Source organism: Cryptomeria japonica, chromosome 2, assembly GCF_030272615.1.
Source record: "Cryptomeria japonica chromosome 2, Sugi_1.0, whole genome shotgun sequence".
NCBI classification, from domain to species: domain Eukaryota; kingdom Viridiplantae; phylum Streptophyta; class Pinopsida; order Cupressales; family Cupressaceae; genus Cryptomeria; species Cryptomeria japonica.
The window spans coordinates 82,627,691-82,653,104 of record NC_081406.1 but is presented as its reverse complement, the minus strand read 5'-3'; the positions used below and the strand labels follow the sequence as shown (position 1 = coordinate 82,653,104).

General features: G+C 37.1%; 2 protein-coding genes across 2 annotated transcripts in view; one reads left to right on the top strand and one right to left on the bottom strand.

Annotated features, from left to right (window-relative positions):
- Positions 1-8,315: 8,315 nt before the first annotated feature.
- LOC131078838 (uncharacterized) lies at positions 8,316-9,774 on the bottom strand. Its single transcript, XM_058016630.2, has one exon. The coding sequence runs from the start codon at positions 9,610-9,612 to the stop codon at positions 8,503-8,505; it is 1,110 nt and encodes a 369-aa protein (XP_057872613.1). The 5' UTR covers positions 9,613-9,774; the 3' UTR covers positions 8,316-8,502.
- A 130-nt stretch (positions 9,775-9,904) lies between these two features.
- Positions 9,905-25,414, top strand: part of LOC131078839 (uncharacterized protein At1g26090, chloroplastic) — a 34,350-nt gene continuing 18,840 nt past the window's right edge. The window contains exons 1-6 of the mRNA XM_058016631.1: positions 9,905-10,192; positions 11,002-11,148; positions 11,276-11,350; positions 11,595-11,791; positions 11,897-12,065; positions 12,146-12,559. Coding sequence (XP_057872614.1) covers positions 9,989-10,192; positions 11,002-11,148; positions 11,276-11,350; positions 11,595-11,791; positions 11,897-12,065; positions 12,146-12,559 — 1,206 coding nt within the window. The 5' untranslated portion in view covers positions 9,905-9,988. The remainder of the gene's footprint in view (positions 10,193-11,001; positions 11,149-11,275; positions 11,351-11,594; positions 11,792-11,896; positions 12,066-12,145; positions 12,560-25,414) is intronic.

Here is a 25,414-nt window from a genome sequence, read left to right as displayed (position 1 = left end):
ATAGATCTTTTTGGTAGTCTCATTTTCATTGCAGGAATTTTAAGTTGTTGTTTAGGATTTCTCTCAAGTTGCAAGGAATGTTCATAAGGGTAGCTAGTGGATTCAACATCAAGCTCGATAAACTAGGTTCTCTCCTCATTGTTTATCTTTACATTTACTTATGAGGAATTCGTATTATCAATAGTTATAGATCTTCCTTTATATAAAGAAACTCTTTTATTTGATTTTAAATTTTTTATTGAGGATAAATAGTAATTATGATGCTTTCATATAGTACAGTTATTTAAAATATTTTATTTCCCTCAAGAAAATATGCACATGATCTTGCTTTTGTTTTTCTTCCAAAAAATTTTAGCAAAAGAAAATCATATTCCTTTATTAGTTTAAAAATCTCTTTTTTCTTCCTGTGTGATTTGAATCTTTATTCCTCCCTTTGATTCTTTTCTCTAGTTCTTCGAATGGAAATCTGAATCTCATTCTTTAATCTTCCTGTGAGTTGAGTAAGATCTCCCTGTGAATAATAGTTGAATCTCTGTGAATTTTTAGTTGAATAAGATCCCTCTGTGATTATTAGATTAAATAAATCTCCCTGTGAGTTGAATAAGATCTCTCTATGAATTTTAGTTAAATAAATCTCTCTGTGATTATTAGATTAAATAAATCTCCCTGTGAGTTGAATAAGATCTTTTTGTGAATTTTAGTTAAATAAATCTCTCTGTGATTATTAGACTAAATAAATCTCCCTATGAGTTGAATAAGAGCTCTCTGTGAATTTTAGTTAAATAAATCTCTCTGTGATTATTTTTAAATCTCTTTGAGTATATTTTAAATCTCTCTGTGATTATTTTAAATTTCTTTATCTCTCTGTGAGTAGTTAGAATCTAATCTCTGCGAATATTAGTTGAATAAAATCCTCCTGTGAATACTGAAAACGAATACTGGAAATGAACAATTCCCCTGTGAAATCTAGAAATAAACTTCCTCCCTGCGAATGGTGGAATAAGCTCTCTCTCTCTCTCTCTCTCTCTCTCTCTCTCTCTCTCTCTCTCTCTCTCTCTCTCTCTCTCTCTCTCTCTCTTTGTGTGTGTGTGTGTGTGTGTGTGTAAATATTAACCTCCTGACTGTAAAATCAATCTAAAACAATTGTTTGATCATCTATTTTATTCATGTTCTTATTTTCATAAATAAATTTTCTTTTTGTTTATATATATATATATATATATATATATATATATATATATATATATATATATATATATATATATCATTAAATAATTGAATGTTAACTAGATATATATGTATATCATAAATTCATTTCAAATGATAAAATACATTAAGCGTTGTAAAGCGATTTTATTTTCGCAAAAAAAAAAATGTTGGGCGGCATGCATGGGGGAGGCGGTTATGGTAACCGTCGGGGAAGTGGTACCCTCCACTTCCCCTGTGGTCACTGTCACGGCAGTGGCCGCAGGGTAGTGGAGGGGACCACGAGGTCCCCTCATCACTGTGGGCTGCTTTCGCAGACCCGCAGTGGTGATGGGACCCGTGGGTCCCACTCCCCACCAACCCTCCACTTCCCCTGTGGTCACTGTCACGGCAGTGGCCGCAGGGTAGTGGAGGGGACCACGAGGTCCCCTCATCACTGTGGGCTGCTTTCGCAGACCCGCAGTGGTGATGGGACCCGTGGGTCCCACTCCCCACCATCCTTTAAACAAAAATTCGCCTATCCTTTTTTATATTCACTTTTTTTTTTTAATATGTATAAGTTGCAGTTTAGAAATTGTTAAAAAAAAAAAATTTGTATAAACTTTAAGTTATTCAATTAACTTAGAAAATTAATAAATATTGGGGATTATTGAGGAATGAATTCACGATTAACTTATCTATAATAAATACTTGTAAATTATATTATATCAAATGTTATAATTAGAATCATTCGATCTATTAAGATCCATTGGGCACTTAGTTGGCATTAAGCAAATAATTCACATTAATATGATTCAAATCAAATGCCTAAATTTAATAGCTATTTTTGGATTGTTTAATCATGCATGCAAATTACTTATAGATTAATTACATTTATTGACGTTTTCATGCAAGTTGCACTATTCTTATAACATGCAAATTACTTATAGATTAATTACATTTATTGACGTTTTCATGCAAGTTGCACTATTCTTATAACATGCAAATTACTTAGAGATTAATTATATTTATTGACGTTTTCATGCAAGTTGCACTATTCTTATAACATGCAAATAACTTATAGATTAATTACATTTATTGACGTTTTTCATGCAAGTACACATGTATATGCAAGTTTCATGATGGTCATTGTTATGCAAAGTTATATTTCAAGTTTTGAATAATAAATAATGTTAGTTATGGTTTTTATTCCATGTAATTCATCAAGTAGTTATTTCAAGTAATTGAGCTTTGCAATGTCTAAATTCATAATTATTTTTCAAGCACAATGTTTATCATAAGTTAGAAAATTAAATAAAGGAAGTTGGAAAACCAAAACCTAGTAGCGTTCGGTATATACACTGCCCCTGGGTCACGCTTACGGGTAATGTCGTCGTGTTGAACTACTACACTTAACGCCTAATAAAGCTACATCAACGACGTTTGTGGCATCGTCCCTATAAATCGTCGGGGAGTAATAAGGGACACTTGGAAGTTAAAATCCAAGGGGCGGGTAATCCCTTTTGGATCGATAATCTAATAAGATAATTTTTAAATGATTTTTCATCCGTTGAGATAAACCATAGTAAACCCCCTTTAGAGTTGGTTAAGTAAAATGCTTTTATGAAATTGATTTTTAATCTTGAAGAGATATTGGTGATTGACAATTTGGTTAAGGGTGACGCTCATGATAGGTGCTAGAATGTTGTTAGGCCACAAACAATAGGCCATCTTGAGCCTTTGTTTAAGTGCTACCATCATGGGTAGCAACCACAGAGAAACTGTCTGGGACATTGACCCTAGAAAGGGTTGCGTACCCACTAATCAATTTACATCAAACCATAGAGTAGAAAATAGAACTACATACTTTACGCCTTGATCCCGTGCCGAAGCGGGTATGTAGGCAGTCTTGGGATGGAGTTGTCCCTCGTACTCAGGCGTTCGTGGGTGGGGTCTACGCTTGGTAAAAAAAAGATTGAGTAAGAAACCTAATTTGAAAGATAAGATAATTAAATTGGAAAAAGTAATTCAATGCATACTCGGAAGGAATCCCGTATGGATTCGCTTGACTTCCCGAGGCTTTAAGCCAAATTCCGAGGCGGAATTCAAGCTTGTATTATGTTATTTAATTACTCCTAAGGACAACGACCTCAGTGCACTTCTGTTAGAAGAGTGTAGTACTTAGTGAGTGGCTCAGGACCCGAATGGTCCCGATGAGTCTAAGTCTCTGGCCAGAGCACCTCCTATCCCGATTGGATAGATGCCTACCCCGTATGGGTAGATGCCTATCTCATATTGGATAGATGAAATCTTATGTCCCGTATGGACCAATGCCTAACCCGTATGGTTAGATGCTCATCTCGGATGGATGAATGCCTAATCCAAATGGATGGATGCCCAGAGTATGCAATTGAATCAAACTCAATGATTAAATTTAGCTAAAAAAAGAATGGTCAAAATTTTGTTGGCTTAATTAAGGTGGGTTATTACAACATGTATCCAAATGTAAAGAGTATAATGGGCATTCAATACCAAAATACCATTGGAGAAAGTTAAGAATTCTTAATTTGTTATCCTTAGATTTGTCTGAAAAAGGAACAAAAAAGTAGAACTAAATGGTAGTATTATTCAAATTAGGAAATTTGATCAAAAAACAAGTTTAAATACAAGAAATTGACTTAAATTCCATTTAGTCAAGCTCATGAGAGATGGGTGCTTATGAACTACTCATGAAAGATGTGTTATGAATATTGAGTCTATATCAACACACACTTGATTCTCAAAATGTGAACTACATAACAGTTTGTTAAGGGACAACCTTTATTTAGTTTTTAAACTTATTCACAGATTTAATGTATCTACACTAAGTACTCGATGACTTTTGTCCATTCTAAAACATTGTTGTACTCTTCAAAGCCATCTAACACACTATCATTGCCAAATGTTTTATCTTAAAGAACACAAGAGGCGTTAATATATGTTCTTTTTGATTGGAGCAAATTTCAAATCTAATATTCTCATGTCCAAGTATTAATGTAGCAAAGGAAGGTCCAGTTAACTCCTAAAAATGTAAATAGTCATCTTGGAAGCAAACACATATGTACAAGATTTTGCTGATGTTGTTAATCTGAAAATATTTGGATAAACAATCATAATTAGGTGGTTAAGAGATGAATCATCCTACAAAGGGAATCTTGAGCAAAGTTAGATGGAAATGAGCTGAAAAAGCAGAAAAAAATCTGCAAGGAAAGGTTTCAACCACAATCAAACTTATTCAACAGTTAGCTGATGGTTTTGATTGTGGGCAAGCTCATCCTACACATGAAAAAATAGAAAAACTAAAGACTTTTATATTCTGGTCAATTTAATCAGTTCTCCTTATGGCTTTTTGGATGGAAGCCATTCTATTACCTCTTGGTCACTCGTACACATCCTTCAGCATATATACACCGATTGGGGTATGTGGTAGGTAACTCCTTATATGAGGAAGGCAAGGAAGGAATGGAGGGCCAGAGTTCACTTGACATTTGCATTTGAATCATACTAGTCTTTGGGTAATTGGCAATTACCAGTCGAAGCTCAATGCCTTCTTTCTTCAGATTGTATGATTGTAATCAAATATTGGAGTTCACTAAATTAGATGCAAGTGTGAGGATGCTAGAATGATGTTCTCAGTGGACCACATAAAGGCAGCAAGCTTATACAGCTGACTTCAATAGTGGATACTTCCAAATTGGTTTTCTCTAAAATAAATATAGTGTTATCTTTTGCATGTGCTCTTATTAACTTGCTTCATGCTATATCCTTTCAAGTTGTTAACAACATATAGAAGTGGATATGCATAATGTGAACTACCTCTCTCATTTTATTCTAGTACGAGATTTATCAATCAGTCATAAAGCAAAAGGAATTCATAATAAAACCTTCTGTGTTGCTCAATCGAAAAACATAACTAGTGCATGATGGAGTAATAAATGTGAGAATCATATTGGTGACTTGAAGGATTTATTACTTATTATATAATGGCAGTACTCACATTTGACTCTAGTTCATGTGTTAGAATTGTTTTTAAGGGAATTACTCCTATATTGATCACAAAGATTACTGATATATGCAGTCAAATGGTCAGTCAATCAAATTAATGACTCTGGTTCCTAGATTGTGCGGAGTAATTAATTGTAAGGAAAACCTCAAGTTTCATAAAAATGCCATTTTCTCCTTAAATATTTATATATTTTATATTTTTAGTTGTATATAATTGCTGATATTTTCCTTTGCCCAATCATGGGTTGCCAAACTGAAACTAAGAAGTGATGTGCGCTCAGTTGGAACCCTCTTGAGCTAAAATTAATATTGACGGAGTATCTGCTAAAGAAATATGTTAAGATACAGATGAGGATGTCATTTTATTTTTGTTGGGAGACTGCACTTAGTAACCAACAACGTGGCAGAGGTATTAGTGCTTGGTCACATTGATTCACTAAGATTGTCATTGAAATAGTCTCTTAGATAAAGAGATTACTCTTTTCTCTCGGAGAAAAACCAAAGAACTGGAAATTGCAGCAAATTCTCTGGTACATTTAATGTATTTTTAGAAGTTTTGTCTGTTTTGATGATGAATTTCAAATTGATATTCTTCCCGGGAGGTAAACTGGGTTGCAGACATTCTTGCTAACTCAATGTCCTCTTTAATGGTGGAACAAGAATGGCTGGGAAAAGAAAATGGCTTTCCCAACTTACAGTTTTGAGTAGGCCTGTCAAGCGTTATTGATGAAGTAAAATGATAAGGTTTTAAGGATGGTAAAGGCCGGCCCAAATAGGCCTCTTCCATTTTTGAAACTATGTTTACAGCCTTGATTGGCATCTCCTCTTATCACCCACCTCCCTTTATCTCATCCCGTTTGTTTCCTTGTTACTGTTTTTACCTTCACCATGCATGCCATCCTCCCTCCTGCCATGTTCACTCATGGTCACTTCAATTGAAGGCTTGCTTCTTGCTCAAGTGTGGGAAGGAAATGTATTGTATTTGGAAGAATTTTTATTTTTCAATGCCCTCCTTTCTTGGCTTCGTTGTTATACTGCAGTTGGTTTGGTGAAGGTAAGACTTCTAGTTAATAGTGGCTCTGGTCAAATGAGGGCTAATCTTCTTAATGCCAGAGACCTAGTTTGGGATGAGTTAAACCTGTTATTGAGGATTTGGCTATTTCGAAAAAGCATATAACCCTGCCACATTTAATATTCCTACCAGTGCCTCCAGTCCCTCATCTGTTATTCCTACTTCTCCAGGTCAAACTGCTATTGTCCCTATGGAAAACCTTGCAGATATGAAAAATGAAATTCAAGCCCTTAAGATTGAGGTGCTGCCTCAGGAAAAGAACATATACAATTACCATCCTCTGATGTTTTCATAGACAAGACTTCTACTAAGGGCACCTAGTGTCTGAAACCTATAGGTCGTTTTGAGGATTTTCATGTGACTGTGGCAACTTCTGTTGAGCGGGTTTCACATTTATGACATATCTAATCAAAGTAGTGGAAACCCTTCATAATCTTTGTCTGCAGCTGATCACTAATGTTTCATTGGAGATAAGGTTTAGGATGAGGGGCTATGGTTTGTCAAGTTGTCAATGATTTTGATGAAAAGCCTAAGGTGGAGGTCAGGATGGAGCAAGGTTGTGGATTTGATTCTGCACGGCCTCTTGTATCTTTTAATCTTTGAATTCTACGCTAAATTTTGTTCCTTCTGACTAGAATGCTACAGGGAAGGCCCTTTATGACCCATGATTAAATTTGAAGTTTAAATATAATGCTCTGAGCAGTACTTTAAACTTTAGGACTAGTCCATGGATAAAACTGGTTTATGTTTATGATATTAGTTCAGTTTTGAGCCACGCTTCCATTAGACATTTTAGCAGGATACCACTTTGGGCTGCATGGTTCCTCTTGTTACTTAGTTAATTTGTTTGGTTACCTATCGGAAGGCTGCAAGACTGGTTTTTAGGTCTGATCCTGCCTGGCATCCCGTGCCTTTTAAACCTTGAATTCTATGTATATTTTTGTTGCTTTTGGCTACGATGCAAGAGGGTAGACCCTCAATAACCCATCTTTACCAAACAGTGATTTTGGGACTTGTAGATGGGTAAAACTGGTTTATATGCATGGTATTAGTAGTTTGGCCACTATGCTATCATTAGACAGTTTAGCAAGACCAGTGGTGTCCCACTTTCGGCTAAATGGATCCTCTTGATCACTTGTTTTTTCTGTTCAGCAACCCGTTGGAAGGTTGCTAGACTGATTTACTGATTTCAACCAATATGATGTCCTTTTGAAACTATCAATATACAAAATTCTCTTTGCCCTTATTCCTCCGAAACATAATTTGCTGATTTTTTGTATCGCTTCACAGGTCTATCTAATCTAGCATTAAAATAATATAGTCCACTATCACATAGATCACAAAAATAAGATGATGGTCAAACATCAAGAGTCCACTATGTTTAATCCTTTCTGTACAGGCTGCTCATATCACATATAACAAGAGGATACGACTATTTAAACAGCAGCTGAATTGGGTCCATTCCTCTATTGTTCAAATGGATTCTTGACATTTGTACAGTGCTCTGCTGAACAAACTGATTACCTAACATAGAGCTGCCCATAAATGCATACACATAATTTGGCAAATCACTAGCACTAGATTAAGGAAATACTGTGTTGCATCCCCTGGTATTATAAAAAAATGAAATAAAAAGACATCCAAATACAGAAGTTGAGCTTTGTTTAATATTCGTGCTAAATCCTTAAAGTTCATCTTTATGGAATTGTTGTGGCATGATTCGGGCTGGAAAAGTATGAAAATTTAAAAGCAAGATTGGAAAATTGAACTGATAAAAGTCCCTACAGAAAATGTTTTGCAGGTTTGAGTGTTCATTTAGTGGCACAGTCAAAATCATTTCACATCTAAGTGGAAACACATCTAAAATATTGTTTATATGACTGTTCTTAAGTTCAGAGCATCTGCTCTTGATACGCGTGAAAAAGAGGAAATTGACAAGTATAGTTATCCTATAATAGCCTACAAGCATCAAATGAAGCCCATTTGCTTTTATCCTAATCTGTTTAAATTGAACTAGGGAACAAAGGCAGCACAACACCCATATATTTCTCCACGCTGTTTATGACTATAATTCCAATTTGAATTCTAACAAGACTTACTAATACCTACTTAAACAATATTAAACCCAAATGGTACACAATTAAGAACATAATTCAAATGAAATTGAAAACTAGTACAACAGAAGAAGATTTCAACAGAAGCTAGGCTCTCTTCTTGTTCATATTCTTAATTACGTAGCCCATCTGAAACCTCCAAAAGAACACATACAGAAGACCTATAACAATAAGCACAATGACCCACACCTTTTCTCCAGCTGCCTCTTTCGGAAACTCGATCTCTTGGATGCTGAATTCTTCTCTGCTAATCTTCTTTATGTAATCAAGCAAATGGTTGTTTAAGACATAAGCTTTATTATCCTCTCTAAGAGCAATAGCTGTTGCAAACATGGAAGAATTCATTGGAACCTCATCTACAACGGTGGCCACACCCCAATTATCAGGGCTCTGCACAAACCACGCTGTGTGACAAGAAGCCACCAAAAGCACCCCATCCCGCCTTACAGTTATCCCATCAGCCCAAGGCAAAGGCTTTGAGATTTCCACAAGGTTAACTACCCCATCATCAAGGTCAACCTTATAAATCATCCCAGAATTAGTCTGGCTAACCAAGAGGGCACCTTTCTTATTATATACTATGCCATTGAGCCCACAAAACTTAGCCATATCATCTTCTACTATGGTGGGCTGTGATGTAAAAATTGGGCTTTTTGCAAAGACGGTAGCCTGCCCTTCTAATGTGATTTTCCATATAAAATTACCTGCCGAATTTGTGACATATGCATTTCCATATGGATCCACAGCTACATCATTGGCCTCAACTCTTTCCCCTGGCTCAACTCCAACGTGGTCTAACTCCACAAAGAAGAACCTTTTGCCAGATTTTAAGTCATAGGCTGCAAGGGCATTGAGCCCTGATTGTCCTTCTTCTCCTGCGCCTGGTAATCCGCGGATCACTGCAAGAAATCTGTTCCTTCTAGTATCGACAGTGATTCCCAACACAGCTGCCCGACCTGCATAGTCGTTGTCCTTGATAAAATCCTCTACAACACCTGCATCTGAGACTTTATGAATTGTGCCCCGACTCATAGAACCAACTATAAAATGCTGATTTTTGGGGTCCCAATCAAAGCCCTCGGGAAAAAGCTGAGGATATTTGATGTCGATAGCGTGTAGCCTATTTGCTTCTGTACCTAGGAAACGAAAAGTAAGGAATCCAAATAGAAGCAGAATGCTTATTCCTTTAACGTCCATGGAAATCCCAGAGGAAAACTTTTGAACACCACGAAATCAGAAGTCCTGAAATATCAAAAGAAAAATCAAGATCAAAAGCTAGGGAGGATGCCGAAGTCAGTATGGTACAAGAACATGTACAAACCTAAAGATTGGAATGCGGAAGTCAATAATAGCACACTAACATACACATGAACAAATTGGTATTTATTATTATTATTATTACATAAAGTGGACAAATTAGCTTTATTCTAATTTCTAATATTTGTTATGGCTTATTATTAATAGTTGGCTTTTCTATAAATAGCGCCACGTGTATCCGGAAGCCCAAGAAGATGATAAAACCACACTCGCGATAAAGCTTTGCCGGCCTTCAGAAAACCGAAGTGAGGGAGTGATGGGAACTCCTCTAAATTCCAGTTTATCATCGACATCCCACTTCAAATGCTCTACCTGGACACCCAGAAGAAAGATTTGGAGGAACGGCCAAATGTGGACCAAGACTTTCAAAGTGAGAGCTGAGGAGCAGTCTACCAGATTAGTGACATTTGTTGGAAAAGGTGGAGCAGGGAAGACAACATGTGCCCTGATGGCCGCTCAGGTTCTTTTTATTCCCTTTGCTTCTCTGTTGTTGATTCGAAGGCCAACTTTTATTGCGTTGTTTGATTTCAATATAAAAGGCAATGCTATATAACTGGCTGGATGCAGTATTTTATCCAATTTCAACATTTTATCATGTTTCTTGGGGATTTGAACTTAGGGCGGTTTTGCCACTTGAGTTCATCTTATTCTACGTTACTCTGCTGTTTTTTATATCGACGATCTGAATGTCAATTTTTGCTGTGCTGTGAACTATTCAACGTAAATTCTATTGTCGGGTCTCTTAATATGTTATTCTCTTCTTTGGAGTGTGGGATGTTCAACACAAGTGATATTGTTGACGTCCTAAGAAAATGCTTTGTGTTTAAACTGAGCTCAAAAGCAATGGATAACCATTCTGCAGATCACTTGTTCTCTTCTTTTCTCACCTGCAACTTGCAGCTAGTCTCCTTCAGTTGTTTAACATGTCTTTTTGGCAAGGAAGTCTAGGGCTGGAATTGAAGCAAGGAGGACAAGATGAAACATAGTCAATCTACCAGGGAAGAAGGCCTTGTTGATTTGTCTTAACTTTATCTTGAAATAAGTTTTGGTTCTGCAATTCATTCGTTTTTCATTCAGTGTTGATTTTGTGGGAACTATTGGGTACCTCTTTCCCATTTCGGGTGCATTTATATCAACTCTTGCCCATCTAACTTGATTCGGCAGTAATAAAAAATTCAGAATGTGATATTTGAAAGAATTGTTCATTTGAAAACTATGAGTTGCCCCAAATCAAGAAACGGCTAACTTATTATGGACTCGGTTATACAGTACTTTGCAAGGATGGGTTTGAGAACATGCCTTGTAATACAGTCTCAGGATCCCACTGCAGAATTTTTGCTTGGTCACAAGATAAGGAATGTTCCTTCTCCTGTAGGGAATGATAGTCTGCATGCTGTTCGGTTGGAATCCACCAAGGTAGTCATTAAATCTTTCTAATCTATCTTGATCTAGGTAAAAGGCCATTTACAATTTGATTATGAGAAAATATTGTCCAGAGTTGTTACTAACTCTGTCATACTTATTTATATGCAAATGGATGTAGATGCTGCTTGAACCTCTTTCTCGATTAAAGAAGGCAGATAGCAGGATTAATCTAACACAAGGAGCTCTTGGTGAGGTGGGTAGGAGATCTCTGTTCATTTAGCTGCTAGCATATATAAGACACTATTGTTGCTCACTTTCTATAAACAGATGTAAAGATCAGAAGGGACAAAGGTATAGCATTGGCCAAATTATGCCCTATGAAGATGCCAGTATTTTTTCTCTAGTCACCCTATTTTTACATCATGTGTAATCAACTGTAATAATTATAAATTTTGACGTAAGAGCCTCTGTTCTTAAACTATCTTCATTGCAAATAGATTGTGGGTGAGGAACTTGGTGTGCTCCCAGGGATGGATTCAATTTTAGCAATAGGAGCATTGGGACAAATGATACAATTTGTAGGAGGAAGTGGAAGCAGTACCAAGGAGGTGGAAAGGAAATATGATGTGGTAGTATATGATGGAATAAGCAGTGAAGAAACTATGCGGATGCTTGGTGCATCAGAGAGATCAAGGTTCTACAACTTATACTTTTTCCTTACCCATAAAAATGATGCAAGAAATTAGACAATTCTACTATAGATGTGTTTGCTAGTAAACTAATTGTTAAGTTGTGTCAGATGGTACATGAGGTATCTACGTAATCTTGCTGAGAAGACTGATACAGGGAGATTGACAGCACCTTCATTTCTGAAATTGACAGTGGCTTCCTTAAATCAAGACAGCCTAGTTGATTCTGGTGGACAAACAAGTGCCAAAATTTGGGATTCTGCAGATAGCATTCTGGAGGTAAACATATATTCTGACGTGTTAGATGATTTACATTTGTGATTTGGGTTTATAACTGCAATGGGCATTGGATTTTGCAGAAAGGTTCAAGTGCATTTGCAAACCCACTGAAGTTTTCTTGTTATCTTGTCATGGACCCCAGTAATTGTATGTCTGTTAAGGCTGCATTAAGATATTGGGGCTGTGCAATACAAGCTGGTGCTCATGTAGCTGGGGCATTCTATCCAGCTTCTGCCTTAAATGAAGCATCAAATAAAGCATCAATTGAAGAGAAGTTTTGCCCACTAGCCACTGCTGGTGTTCCTCTTCTGTCGATGGATTCTGCCATCAATTGGGACATTGCCATGAACAATATGGATGAGGATGCAAAGAAACTGCTTACTATAAACAACATCAGCAGCAGAAGCATATCTCCAGTTACATTTGATCAAAACAAGAAGATGTTGACCCTTTTCATGCCAGGATTTGACAAATCCGAAATCAAACTATCTCAAGTAGGCTTTCTATCTTATTTACTTCAAATATATATATATATTAGATTGTACAAGCACTTTGGCATATTGAAAAAGTGATGCTTTAGTTTCATGGATGCTATGAGAAATTCTACAAATATAATTAATAAAGATTATTTACTTATGCATCATCTATTGAAAATGAAAACATAAAGAGCACACATAACCATTCTAATATTGGCTGGTTGATGCAAATGAGATCATTTTAAAGCATTAGTGCGTTTACTGTCAGATACATTAACTATTAAGTGACAAAATCTTGTCATAAATTTTTTTATATATCCATCCTTAATTAGCAAGGCATCTAGTGAACGTAGAGTAAAATCAATACTGTTCTGAATGCTCATAAAAAGCATAGTTTGTACAAGTCAACCACAAGACATTAAGCAATCATCTATGCTTTAGATCCAACGCTGAGTATACATGTAAAAGCTAACTGAAAATACCTGGATTCGGACATATCTTCAATCTCTTTAATACAAATTTACCCTAAGAATTTTTCTCCAGTAAAATGAGTCTGGGGTGAAGAAATGTGAGTAGAATCAGAATTCTTTGTTTGGGTTTTAAATGAAAATCTTCTGGGTTAACACCTTCTATTTTGTTTATCAGGTTTTGTAGTTTTCTCTTTTTAGTTGTTTTGGCAGTTCAACTGTTTGCCTATGAAATAAGAATGTAATCTTCATTTTCAAGTCAATAAGATTACACCATTCTGTTCTGCTCTTCAATCCCAGCCTGACAGTGGTATCAGAGCACAGGAATTCAAAAATTGAAGTAGCATAATGATGAAATACAAAACTCACTCTGGTCTGCAACTCATATTTTAAATAAAAAACACACACACAAAAGTGCAGGCACTCTGCTTACAAATCAACACTAGGTTGCAATATAATGAAAATACATTCACAGATCTCTAAAACAAAATAACTCTAAATTTCATTTCAAAACTGGCCTTCACATTGGCCTCAGCTCTGTCTTAAATTTACTCTCTGCACACACACCCTTACCCTGCAGTAAAGCTGCTCACACATCTTATCATCCTCTTCACACACAATAACTTCAAAAGTTAATTTTTTTTACACATAGCACAGGTCTGTCATTACGTATCCCACGCACTCCCCTTTTTATCCCTCTTTTTGTGATTTCTGCACAGAGAAATTACTCTCCACCGTGCTGCCCTGAGACAACACAGCTTCTCACACTTCTCTCCTACGCACTTCAGCTCTTCCCCCTTCTGCAAAGTTACCAATCTTTGGTTTCAACCTCCCTTTCTTTCTTTCTTGCCACGCTGATCCTCTTCTCTATCTCCTTTAACCACCATTCCCTCTACGCCCAAAACTGCTGCTCAGAAAATGCTGCGTACCACCACCCAAAAGCACACCCAAAAAAAGAAAAACTTAAATGCCCTCATCTACACTCATACGTTTCTTTCAAAAGCATTACAAATTTGCTAAAATTAGAGTCAATGGGGACTCCACTTCTCAAATAATTTAAGTTTATAACACCTACAGGAAGGCAGTTTGAAATTTCAAATTGGGGCTCCTTCCACGTGGATGCTCTATTTCAGACACCCATGGTAGAAAGAAATGTTTCTTGATTTGAAATCAGAAACATTTGTAGACCCTATGCCTGTCTTGGATCCATCTCTCTCCTTTGTCCACCGGAATGCTCTTGTTCATTTCTTTCTGCAATCGCATACATTATTATCTTCCATCCTCATTCCTATTCTATCATTCATAACATTCAAAGTACCAAATTTGACTTCCCACCAACATAGTCTATCAAAATCAGAATAAACACCTGAATTCACACCTTCTTCAACAAAACAAATGTCTTCCTTTACCTCTCTGTCTGTTTGTGTTTTTCCATATTCTTCCACCTTGTCTCCTTCATGAATTTTCATTGTTTAAAGGCCTTCAGGAAGACATCTTACTGCTACAACCTGGTTTCCTTCACTCAAAACAGTGTTAGTATAATAATCAAGAGACTCAATTTCCACATTTTCTAACAAAGAATCAAGATCTCTAATCAATGGGCTTTCATTTGTACTACTCTCAAACAAAGGTTCATCAGAAAACCCTTCATTTACTTCCACATCTTGTCTCTCAAATTCAGTTTCATCAAAAGGAATTATTGCTGCAACAAATTTCTCTATTTCTTCATCCTCACTCTCATCAAAGGAAATAGTAAAATCTGAGTTTACCTCACCTTCTGCTGCAATCTTTGTTTTATCTGAAATCAACTCATTCCATTTTGCTTCAATCTGAATCAACAAATCATCCTTCTCCACTTCTTGGTTACTTTTAGCAAAACAAACATGTTCTTGCTTCATACCATCTAAAAACTTAATGTCATTTACTAATCAAACCCTTGCATTGTTGCATACCTTTTCCATTGCTCCTTTTAATGGCTTTAACTTATGTTTCACTCCATCCTTCATCAATGAGTATGTATTATCATACCCATCCCGCACTACTCTCTAGTCAAATTGCCAAGGCCTCCCTAACAAAACATGACAAACATTCATAGGCATTATATCACACATTATTTCATCATAATACTTTCCAATATTAAATTTTACCAAGTTTTGTTCGCTGACCAAAAGTTTCTTGTCATCTTGTATCCAGGCTATCCTGTATGGATGCGAGTGTTTTCTCCTTTCTAGCTGCAATTTATTCACCATCTCTTTGGAATTGAGATTATGAGTGCTCCCACCATCTATAATAACATTACATACCTTGTCTTGATACTTGCATCTTGTTCTAAACAAGTTCTTTATTTGAACTGGTTCATTCAATAGGACTCTTGTGGTGACTAGCACTTCTCCATTTTCAGCATTCTCTAATTGTGAAGATTCAGCTTCCTTGTTAACATTTGCAACTCTTGCTTTGCTTTCATTTCTTCTTTTTATGTTTCCATATTTTGGACATTCATATGCTTTGTGTCCTCCACATTTAAAACAAGTTATTTTGTAATTTCCTCTTTCAATTCCTCTACCTCTTGAATCTTGATCTCTAGGACCATATGAATTATCATATCTCTAATTTTTGCTCCTACCTTGGTCTTCATTTTTCTGATTTGAATCCTCACTCCAATCTCTATATGATCTCCCCTCTTTCTTTTCATCTCAGCCTCTTCCTCTTTGCTTGTTCTCAAATCTATTATTCAATCTTTCTTCAATCTTCAAGGCGAACCGGTATGCATCTTCCATTGTGTAAACTCTCACCAAAGCCATCTCTTCTTGTATACTTGGCTTCAACCCATTAATGTAACTAGCTACCTTTTCTTTTTTGGCATCTCAATGACCAGTTTGGATCAAAATCCTATGAAACTCTTCTATATGGTCCTTCACTGTTCTTCCTCCTTGTTTGAGACTTTGCATCTTCTTCAACAAGTCTACTTCATAATCTACTGGGATGAATGGCTTTTTCATTTTTTCAATCATCCAATCCCATTTTGTAATCTTGTCTTTACCCCTTCTTCCTCTTTCTAGCTACACCTCTTCCACCAAATAGAGGCATGCCCCTTTAACCTTGCCTTTGCAAATCTCACTCTGTCAGGGTCTTCAACTTCTTCAAATTCAAAATACTCTTTCATGTCGTTTATCTAGTCAATCAATTATTCTAGATTCAAGTTTCCTCTGAATGTAGGAACATCAATTTTTGGTCTCTTTCCCATTCTTGACAATACCCTCACCAAAGGATCATTCACAATTGCTGCTGCATCTTCTTCACCACTTGTGTCATCTGCATTTCCTATGGCTTCATCCTCCTCACTCTCAGGTTCTCTCCCTTGAGCAAAACCTCTTCTAATTTCTTCTTGTAATGCTTCAACTTGCCCTTCTCAAGTCTATGAAATCTTCACCACAAACAACATCGGGAAGGAATCTACCTCCACTTCTAACTCTTCCTCTAACCCCAACCACATGGGGATCTTCTCGTATACATTTTTCACAATACCCACAAGCTCAATCCTGGTGCAAACTGCCTCCCTCACACACACCCTTACCCTGCAGTAAAGCTGCTCACGCATCTTATTATCCTCTTCACACACACACTAACTTCAAAAGTTAATTTCTTTTACACAGTGCAGGTCTTGTTGTGACCTTTTCACACATCACCACATTGAGAATGGGGACCCTCCTTGTTTCTTGCTTTGTAGGGTTTTTGTTAGAGCCTTGTGACCTCTCGGCACCAATTTTGTCAAGTTTTGAATGATTTGAGTTTTTGAAAGTCATAAGTCAGTTTGTGCAAATCATGGTCAGAACAAAGTCTAGACACCGTCAGTGTGCCTAGAAAGTCCGAAGGATGAAGATTGCAATCGATTTGAGTGAATTTGGACAACTTTCTATTTTTTGGAAAGTTTTGTTTTTTTGCTTTTTCCTACTTTTTAGGTAGTTTCGTTTTTGGCACGATCCCCGAAATGGCTATTTTTAGAAAGTTTTTCCTATGTTTTAAGGATGCTTGCTTTTTCTATTTTTGGAAAGGGGATTTAGGGTTTGCACTATTGGCTCTGAATTACATTGAAAACGATCGACAAATTCCTCTAAAATTCAAGTTTTGTTCGAAAAAACTAAGTTCCTAGATTTTAGGGATCCAGAGGAATTCAGAGGATGAAGGGTGTGTGATTTTCAAATTTCAAGAAAATCCAAGTTGAAATGCATAAGTTATGAAGATTTTGAATCTGGCTTCCATGGAGATCATCTCTCTCCAAGTCCGCCCAACAATGAAGTTCATAGGGTCAAGGGTTTGGCAAAGTCCGCCTTGACTTGGTGCAAAGAAGTCATGAAGTTCGCCTTCATGGTGCATAAGATTAATGAAATCCGCTCATGGTGTGGTTCACAACATTCACCAAGTCCGCTTTGACTTGTCATATGAAGAGCAAAGTCCACCCTTGATTGAGTATAGGGTGCATGAAGTTAAGGAAGTCCACCCAAACGTGAAGGAAGTAGCATTTGGAAGGTGCATAGAATCAACCAAGTCAGCGTAGGACTAGTCAACACAACAAATCCAAGTGCACAACTCAAGCAAAGTCCGCCTAAAACATGAAGAATGGTGCATAGCTTTAGCAAAGTCCGCCCAACATCACAAAGAAAGGTGCAAAACTCAAGCAAAGTCCGCCCAGCGTCACTTGCCAATGGGAACAACACTCATCAAATCTGCCTTCATTGTTAGGAAACATGCTAAATTGATAGAAGGAGAATATTCCCATAGACTGTCAGCAAGATATTCGAACTAGTGCAAATTTAGAAAGTTTTTGAAATGGGAAAATTGAAGATTAAGTTCGAATCATGGACTGAAAATCAAAGTAGAAACTTTCATTTTAGACTTTCATTCACAACCCAAATTTGCTAAAGAAGAGTACAACTCAAATGGAATTCAAAATGGAAACTTTCTTTTGCAACTTGAAAGACTAAAGAGTAATTGGAAACAAATTTAAAGAGATCTTCTGTGTTTCCAATTAAGAAAGTCGAACTTCATTACAAATACACTTCATTCTCTCATTCTTTCATAAGAATTTTGAACTGTGGAGAGCAAGTAGAAGAGGTTTTGAGAGAGATTTTGTGCAGGTCTGAAGGTTTCCAGCAAGATTTTGAAGGTTTGGACTCAATTTGGAAGAAGATTTTGACTGTTTTTAAGAGCAATTTCACAATTTTTTTAAGATCAACCTCTGATTTTTCATCAAGTCAGCATTTCTCCCTTCTTTCTTATTCTCTTAAAGGTGAAATTTGTTTTCATGGGCAGGTTATCAGGTTTTCTAACCTGATTTTTCAAGGTTCTTCAAGAGAAAGAACTAATACAACATATTCTCCTTCTATTCTTTCTGAATTTTCTGCCCTATAAACCAGTGTTAGTGCACACTTAATCGAATTTCTCGGACTTAGTTTTTATTCTCAGTCCTGATTTTTGACTAAAATCAGACATGCAAGTTCCCAAGTTTGGTCATATTCAAGGGTTTTTCTGATATTTTCAAGAATACCTAAGTGTTGAAACCCCCCCTTTAATGCTAAATGTTGGAAAAAAGAGTGAGAATCAGAATACACTTAGCTGCTAAAACTCCAATTCACACTCAAAACATAGATTCTAACTTAATTTTGTTAAATCTTTGTAGATTTGGATGACCTCGAAAGTTGGACCATCACGCAAAGTCCAGATGAAGTTCTAGGTTGATAAGGATTCCCCTCCGGAATCAAAGATGAACTCCGAATGGAAGCAGGTTGGAGATACCAGCCTTGGGCACATCAATCTTCAGGAGTTAAAGAAGAGGATGCACAACACGGATACACAGTTACCCACTCCAATTGCACGGAAAATGATGCGAAATGGGATAGTGCAGGTTGTTGGTTTCCTTCCAGCAGTTTAGTGTACTGAATTGATTGCAGAATGCTTCAAACATTATAACCTAGAGAGTAGAGAGATAGTTGCTCCTGATGGCAGAGTGCTTGCAAACATTGGTGAAGTAGCAATCAAATAGGCCTTCCGCATTCTTGAATACCACAACACGGTCTATATGACCAGGGATGAAGCAACCCAGCTATACAAGGATAATACGAAGGAGTATGAGGCTAACGTCAACCATTCATGGTTGGAGAAGCCTAGAAAAAGTATTTCAAAAACGCCTAAGACCCTTCTCAAGCCTTATTTCAAAGAGGACTATGGAGACCTCATTGTCTTGCTAAACAGAGTTATGGGCAGCCAACGAGGTGCTCCTTTCGAGCCGTGGATGTACTACTTTATCCATGAAATTACAATTGGCGTGAAGATGATCAACTGGGCTAGGATCATCAGTGATAATTTGGATGATCAACTTAGGAACCTGGAGAAGAATAGAACATTTTACATGAGTTCCTACTTGATCTATTCCTTGGCCAAAACATATCGATACAGAGGCCTAGTGTGCAGAGGAGTAATGGGAAACAAGGAGAACCAGTTTACTGTTTATGACTGCTACCCACAGTTGCACCCGGAGGAGAAATTTCATTTAAAAAGGGTCAATGATGCACAATCAATGAACTTCACCTAACATGAGGATACAACAAGAAACCATGCAATATGTAGAAGAAACAACACATTCCACCATGAATTCATTGAAAAGGATGTTTATTTACAAACTTGGCAATATTTTTTGCCTTCTCCTACTCTACTTCTACTTCTAACTATTACTACTGCTCTTGATCTACTACTGAACTATTAACCTTTACAAATGAGAGAATGGAACCTTTTATAGTGCTCTCAATACAATTGAATGGCCAAGATCAAATCTACATCAATGGCCAAGATTGGAAGATAGAAACTCTAAGTAGGGTTAGTTACACCCACTACCTAGCATTTAATGCTTGACCAATGATAAAATTACATTTTTAGGACACATGTCCTCATTTGAATGCTGACCAATGAATGATGAGGTTAGGTACATGTTGACGTGTATTTTGTACACAATCAAACACAGAATAAAATACCCAAGGGTACCTTATCCTCTCTTGAATAAAGCCTCTGATTGCTGAAGATGTCGCAAAAAAGGATCAATCAGGATGACTCCAAGGTTCTTCGATGTAGGATCTCTACGTGTGGATAAGCTCTCTGTGGTATGATGTGATTTGTTGGGATCACAAGGGGACTTACACTTGATGATTGAACGTCTGACCTGCTTTGAATATTGCTGGAACACAGGCTCTTACTAGCTTTGACTTGAAAAAAAGGAAAAAGATGAGGGCGAGGAAAAGATCTAATCTTAACACTAAGAATGTAAGAGCAATGAATGATCTTTGATGAAATTCTAACTAAGTCTTCTTTTGACATCCCAGGACCATCTCCACAAGGTTAGTGCGATCTTCGAAGGAAAGCTTTATGATGTTCAAATCATCACTACAGGCATAGACACCATTAGGTTGATGCATATCAATGAAGAAACGACAATTGAAGTTAAGCTTAAGCTGAATGATTCCAGTTGACTACACAAGGCAAGTCTGCAATCAACAAACTACTAGTAGTATGGATATACGAATTCCACCATCAATCAAGCACATTTCTTCCACTCATCTAATAACATGAAATCAAATACGAGAAGTATAGAGACCATGCAAATTGTCGAATTGACCCATAAATTTCACCATTTCTTCAATGAAGTTACAAGTCTTTTACAACAACATCTTGGCAACAATCTTTGCCTTCTCTCTCTACTCTACTCTAATTGCTATTCTATCAACTAGCTAATCACCTTCTAACCACTCTCTATCTATCTTCTATTAACTGCTTCTATATCTATATTCTAACTAACTGCCTTTACAAAATGAAATGCCAGGGCTTATATAGTGCCCTCAATACAATTCGATGGCTTAGATCAATTCGAGATCAATGGCCAAGATTCAACAATGAAAACCCTAATTAGGGTTTGTTACAACCATTACATAACATTTAATGCTTGACCAATGATAAAATTGTATTGCTTGGACACATGTCCTCTCTGGAAAATTCCACCAATGAATAGTCGGGGTAGTGTTGACGTGTATTTTGTACACCATCATACACAGAATAAAATACCTAAAGGCATCTTATCCTCTCTTGAGAAAATAGTCTCTAACTGCTGAAGATTCGCGTAAAGGATCAGTTAGGTAGACTCCAAGGTTCTTTTAGTGGGGTCTCCACGTGTGGACAAGCTCCAGTGGTATGATGTGATTTGCTGGAATCACAAGGGGACTTACATTGAACTTCCGATCTGCTTTGCTGGACACAGGCTCTTACTAACTTAGATTAAAAAAAATAGAAAAAGGATAAGGGCGAAGAGAGGATCTAATCCTAATACTAAGAATGTAGGAGCAATGACTTGACCTTTTGATGAAACTCTAACTAGGTCTTGTTTTGACATCAATGGAACATCTACACAAGACTAGTGCAATCTTCTAAGGGGAGCTTTATGATGTTCAAGTTATCACCGCAGGCATAGATACCATCCAAGTTGATGCATATCAATGAAGAGGCAACAAATTGAAATTGAGCTTAGGCTGAATGATTCCAGTTGACTACGCAAGGCAAGTCTGCAATCAACAAACTGCTAGTAGTATGGATGTACGAATTCCACCATCAATCAATCACATTTCCTCCATTCATCTAATTATCTACCATCTAAGATTGAAGACTCAACAAGAAACCATGCAAATTGCAAGAAAAACGACATATTTCACCATTACTTCAATGAAAATGGAGTTTGTTTACAATCAATGGCAACAATTTCTTGCCTTGTCCTCCTATTCTACTCTCTAACTACTTTCAACTATTTACAACTCTCTCTAATCATCTAAAAAAAATCCCTTTCACTCTAATTCTCCTTTTACAAATGAAATGTTTGGGCTTATATAGTGCCCACAATACAATTTGATGGCTTAGATCAATTCAAGATCAATGGCCAAGATTTTACAATGAAAACCCTAATTAGGGTTTGTTACAACCATTACATAACATTTAATGCTTGACCAATGATAAAATTGTATTGCTTGGACACATGTCCCTTCTAGAAAAATCGACCAATGGATAGCCGGGGTAGGTACATCGGAGTTTGTGCCACCTTCCATGAGTTAAGTACATTGAATCTGGACATGCTGAGATGGACTTCTCTGATTGGAGAAATGATGACTAGGACGCCACCTCATCTGACACTTGAAGCTTGCTAGATATTTAATTTGATGTCGTTGAGAGGCTATCTTTGATTAACTCTTGTTCTAACTCCTTTTGTCCTTGATGTGCAGGATGATGTACCTCGCCTTGGAACGCTGGATTGGAAGAGGTCGCCCATGTCTTGGCTTGATCGTCCTGGCGAAGACCGTCCTTGATCCGGCTTGATTTTCCTTGAAGAGACCTCCATTTGACGCCTACACAACATTTCAAAATTAGTAACATGATTTTGCAATACATAACATAAATTAGAGAGCAAATTTTAGGAAACTTAATGATAAGTCCTTTATTAATCATTTCCTAAAAACAACTGAGCTAAGGCAAAACAAAATTTCAAAATTCAAAATTAAGGCAATGACGATCAAAATTTGAAATTAAAACAAGAGATCTTGCCATACCTTACTTGAGAGCTTAACTCTAAAATGCAAAATAAAGGAATTCGCCTAGGCAAAATTTGAAATTCGATAGTCTTGATGTGATCTTCAAAAGAACGTTCCTCTTATCAACTTCGCCACCCTTCAAGCCTTGGACGTGATCTTTTCTTCAAGTTAGCAATTTCGCCATCTTTGATATGTCTTTGACGTCCTAGGCAACTTCGCTCAAATAGAAACTTCAAGTTCGCCTCTCCTTTGGATAGTTACTAGTGCCTTCTAGCTTGAAATGAAATTCGTTCCTCCTTTGCCTTCTCCAAGTCGCATATGAGAGATGATAAATGATGATGTGAAAATGAAATAAACTACCCCTCCCTTTATAGCGCTCACACCTCTCACCACCATTTAGGCCGACTTTGTAAAAATAAAGCAATTTAAATGATTTTTAAATGAATAACAAGGGCCGACCTCCATAAAACAAATAAATACCAAGCGCTCCATTTAATTTTTTAATGAATTAATAATCAATTATTAAATGCCTTCATTTTTAATTAATAAATTCGATTTTCTTACAAGGCAAAAATAATCAATTAATACCAAGCGCTAAATTTAAATGCCATTAATTAAATATCGATTTTCCTAGCATTTAAATAAATTCAAAAATGCGTTTGAGCGCCAAAATTTTTAAAAAACATGGAAAATATGTACCTCATCGCCCTGGTCCCTGACTAAGGGACAGGAGCGATCCATCACTTGGTCTTGATTTTTTGCACTTTTGACGTTCAAAGCCTTTAACCTCACGTTGGAATTGGCATTTTCGCTAGGATTTTCAAACTTGAGTGACTTGTCTTGCAAATAAATGTCCCTTAGATGTGATATCGCCCTGGTCCCTTGAAGAGGGACAGGAGCGATCCTGAAGCTCTAGCCAAAACGTGTCATCTTTCATCCTTGGTTCCTCGTTCATTGCCTCTTAAAGGACGTCCTTGACCTTAGCTATCCTTGCATTGTCTTGATTTTGTCGGAACATGAGTGTTTTAGTAAAAATCGCCTTGGTCCTTGTCCAAAGGACAGGAGCGATATGAGTCCTTTAACTTAATTGATAACACTTTTACGTTCAAAACTCTTGCATATCATCTTCAAAAGACACCTTGTACCTTTTACCCCTTTGCAAAACCTTGACTTAACGTGATTTTTGAAGGAATTAGCAACTATAATCAATATCGCTCTGGTCCCTTCCTGAGGGACAGGAGCGAACTTCAAGTCTTTGGGTTCATGCTTGCGTTCTCCAACTTGCAATCACCATCATCGTGCAAAATAAAGTTCCTTGATCCTTCGTGATCACTTGATGCTTGATAAACTTTCAAATTTTAAGCCTTCATAAGAATTTCGCTCTGGTCCCTTGGAGAGGGACAGGAGCGATTTTAGCTCTATGGGCCTTATTTCACTTTGTCACCTTCAAAACTTATATTCAACGGGTTCGTAATGTGCTCTTCTATTCATCCATGCCTTGAGATCGGTTCAAACTGTGCAAGAAAGTCATCCACAACAAAAATCGCTCTGGTCCCTTCCTGAGGGACAGGAGCGAACTTAAGCATTTTGGTCCTTTGTTGACGTTTGATAATCTTCAATTTGTCTTCAACGGGTTCGATTGACCTCCTTTCTTGCCTTCGAACATAAAATTTGCTTGATCTTTGCCTAGATCGTACCTTATGAAGAATTTCGCTCTGGTCCTTCAGTGAGGGACAGGAGCGAATTTGACCCTCTAGGCAAAACTTCATCATCTCATTGTTTTTGATCAAGTCTGGATGCTCTATCATGCTCATTTCGTCCTTCACCATGCCTTTGATGTCTCGATTCGTCCAAACAAGGTCAGGAATGGCTCAACTAAGCATTTTCGCTCTGGTCCCTTGGTGAGGGACACGAGCGAAATTTGACTTGTCGCACTCTCGATCAGGACAATTTTAATGGAATATAACATTTAAGTATAAGTGACATTTCCTTCTATGTTTCTTCTTTCTTATACTTTAAGTTATATTCCATATATACTTTCAGGATGTTTGAGAGTGGTTTCAGACCTCCAGGAGTTATATTGCAAAATCTAGTTTTTGGAGGTTTTTTCAGTTTCCAGACTTAGTCAAATTCAGGATCAGGGCATTCCAGACTTAGCCAAATTTCAGGATCAGGACCTCACTCAAGCCGGACTTGCTACCCTGTTGATCTCCCCGACAGCACTTCAAGTTATATTCATTTGATAAAATGTACCTCTTTGGACCTTCTCACATCGTCAAGACGTTAAAATCTTGCAAGGACAAAGCAAAATTGGATTTGTAGCTCCGGTCCTTCACTGAGGGACAGGAGCGATTTAGGCAATTAGCACTGTTATGGACGTCCCAAAAATCTTCAATTTATATTCAACGCATTTATCTCATGTTTTTCCTTGTTTTTGAACGTAAACTTGCCTTGACCTTTGTCTGGATTTTGCATAATGAAGGAAATCGCTCTGGTCCCTGGGAGAGGGACGAGAGCTACAAGGTACCTCGCCCTGGTCCCTTGGAGAGGGACAGGAGCGATATGGTCAATATAGGTCATTCTCCTTCGTTTTTGCATATCAAATTATATTCATTTGGCAAAGTATCTTCCTTCGGACGTCCTCAAATCATTAAACTTTCAAAATCTTGCAAGGACAAGGCGAAATTGAATTTGTAGCTCCGGTCCTTCACTGAGGGACAGGAGCGATCTTCCCCCTGGAGGCATTTCTGTGCTCATGAAAATCTTCAATTTATATTCAATGGAAAGATCTC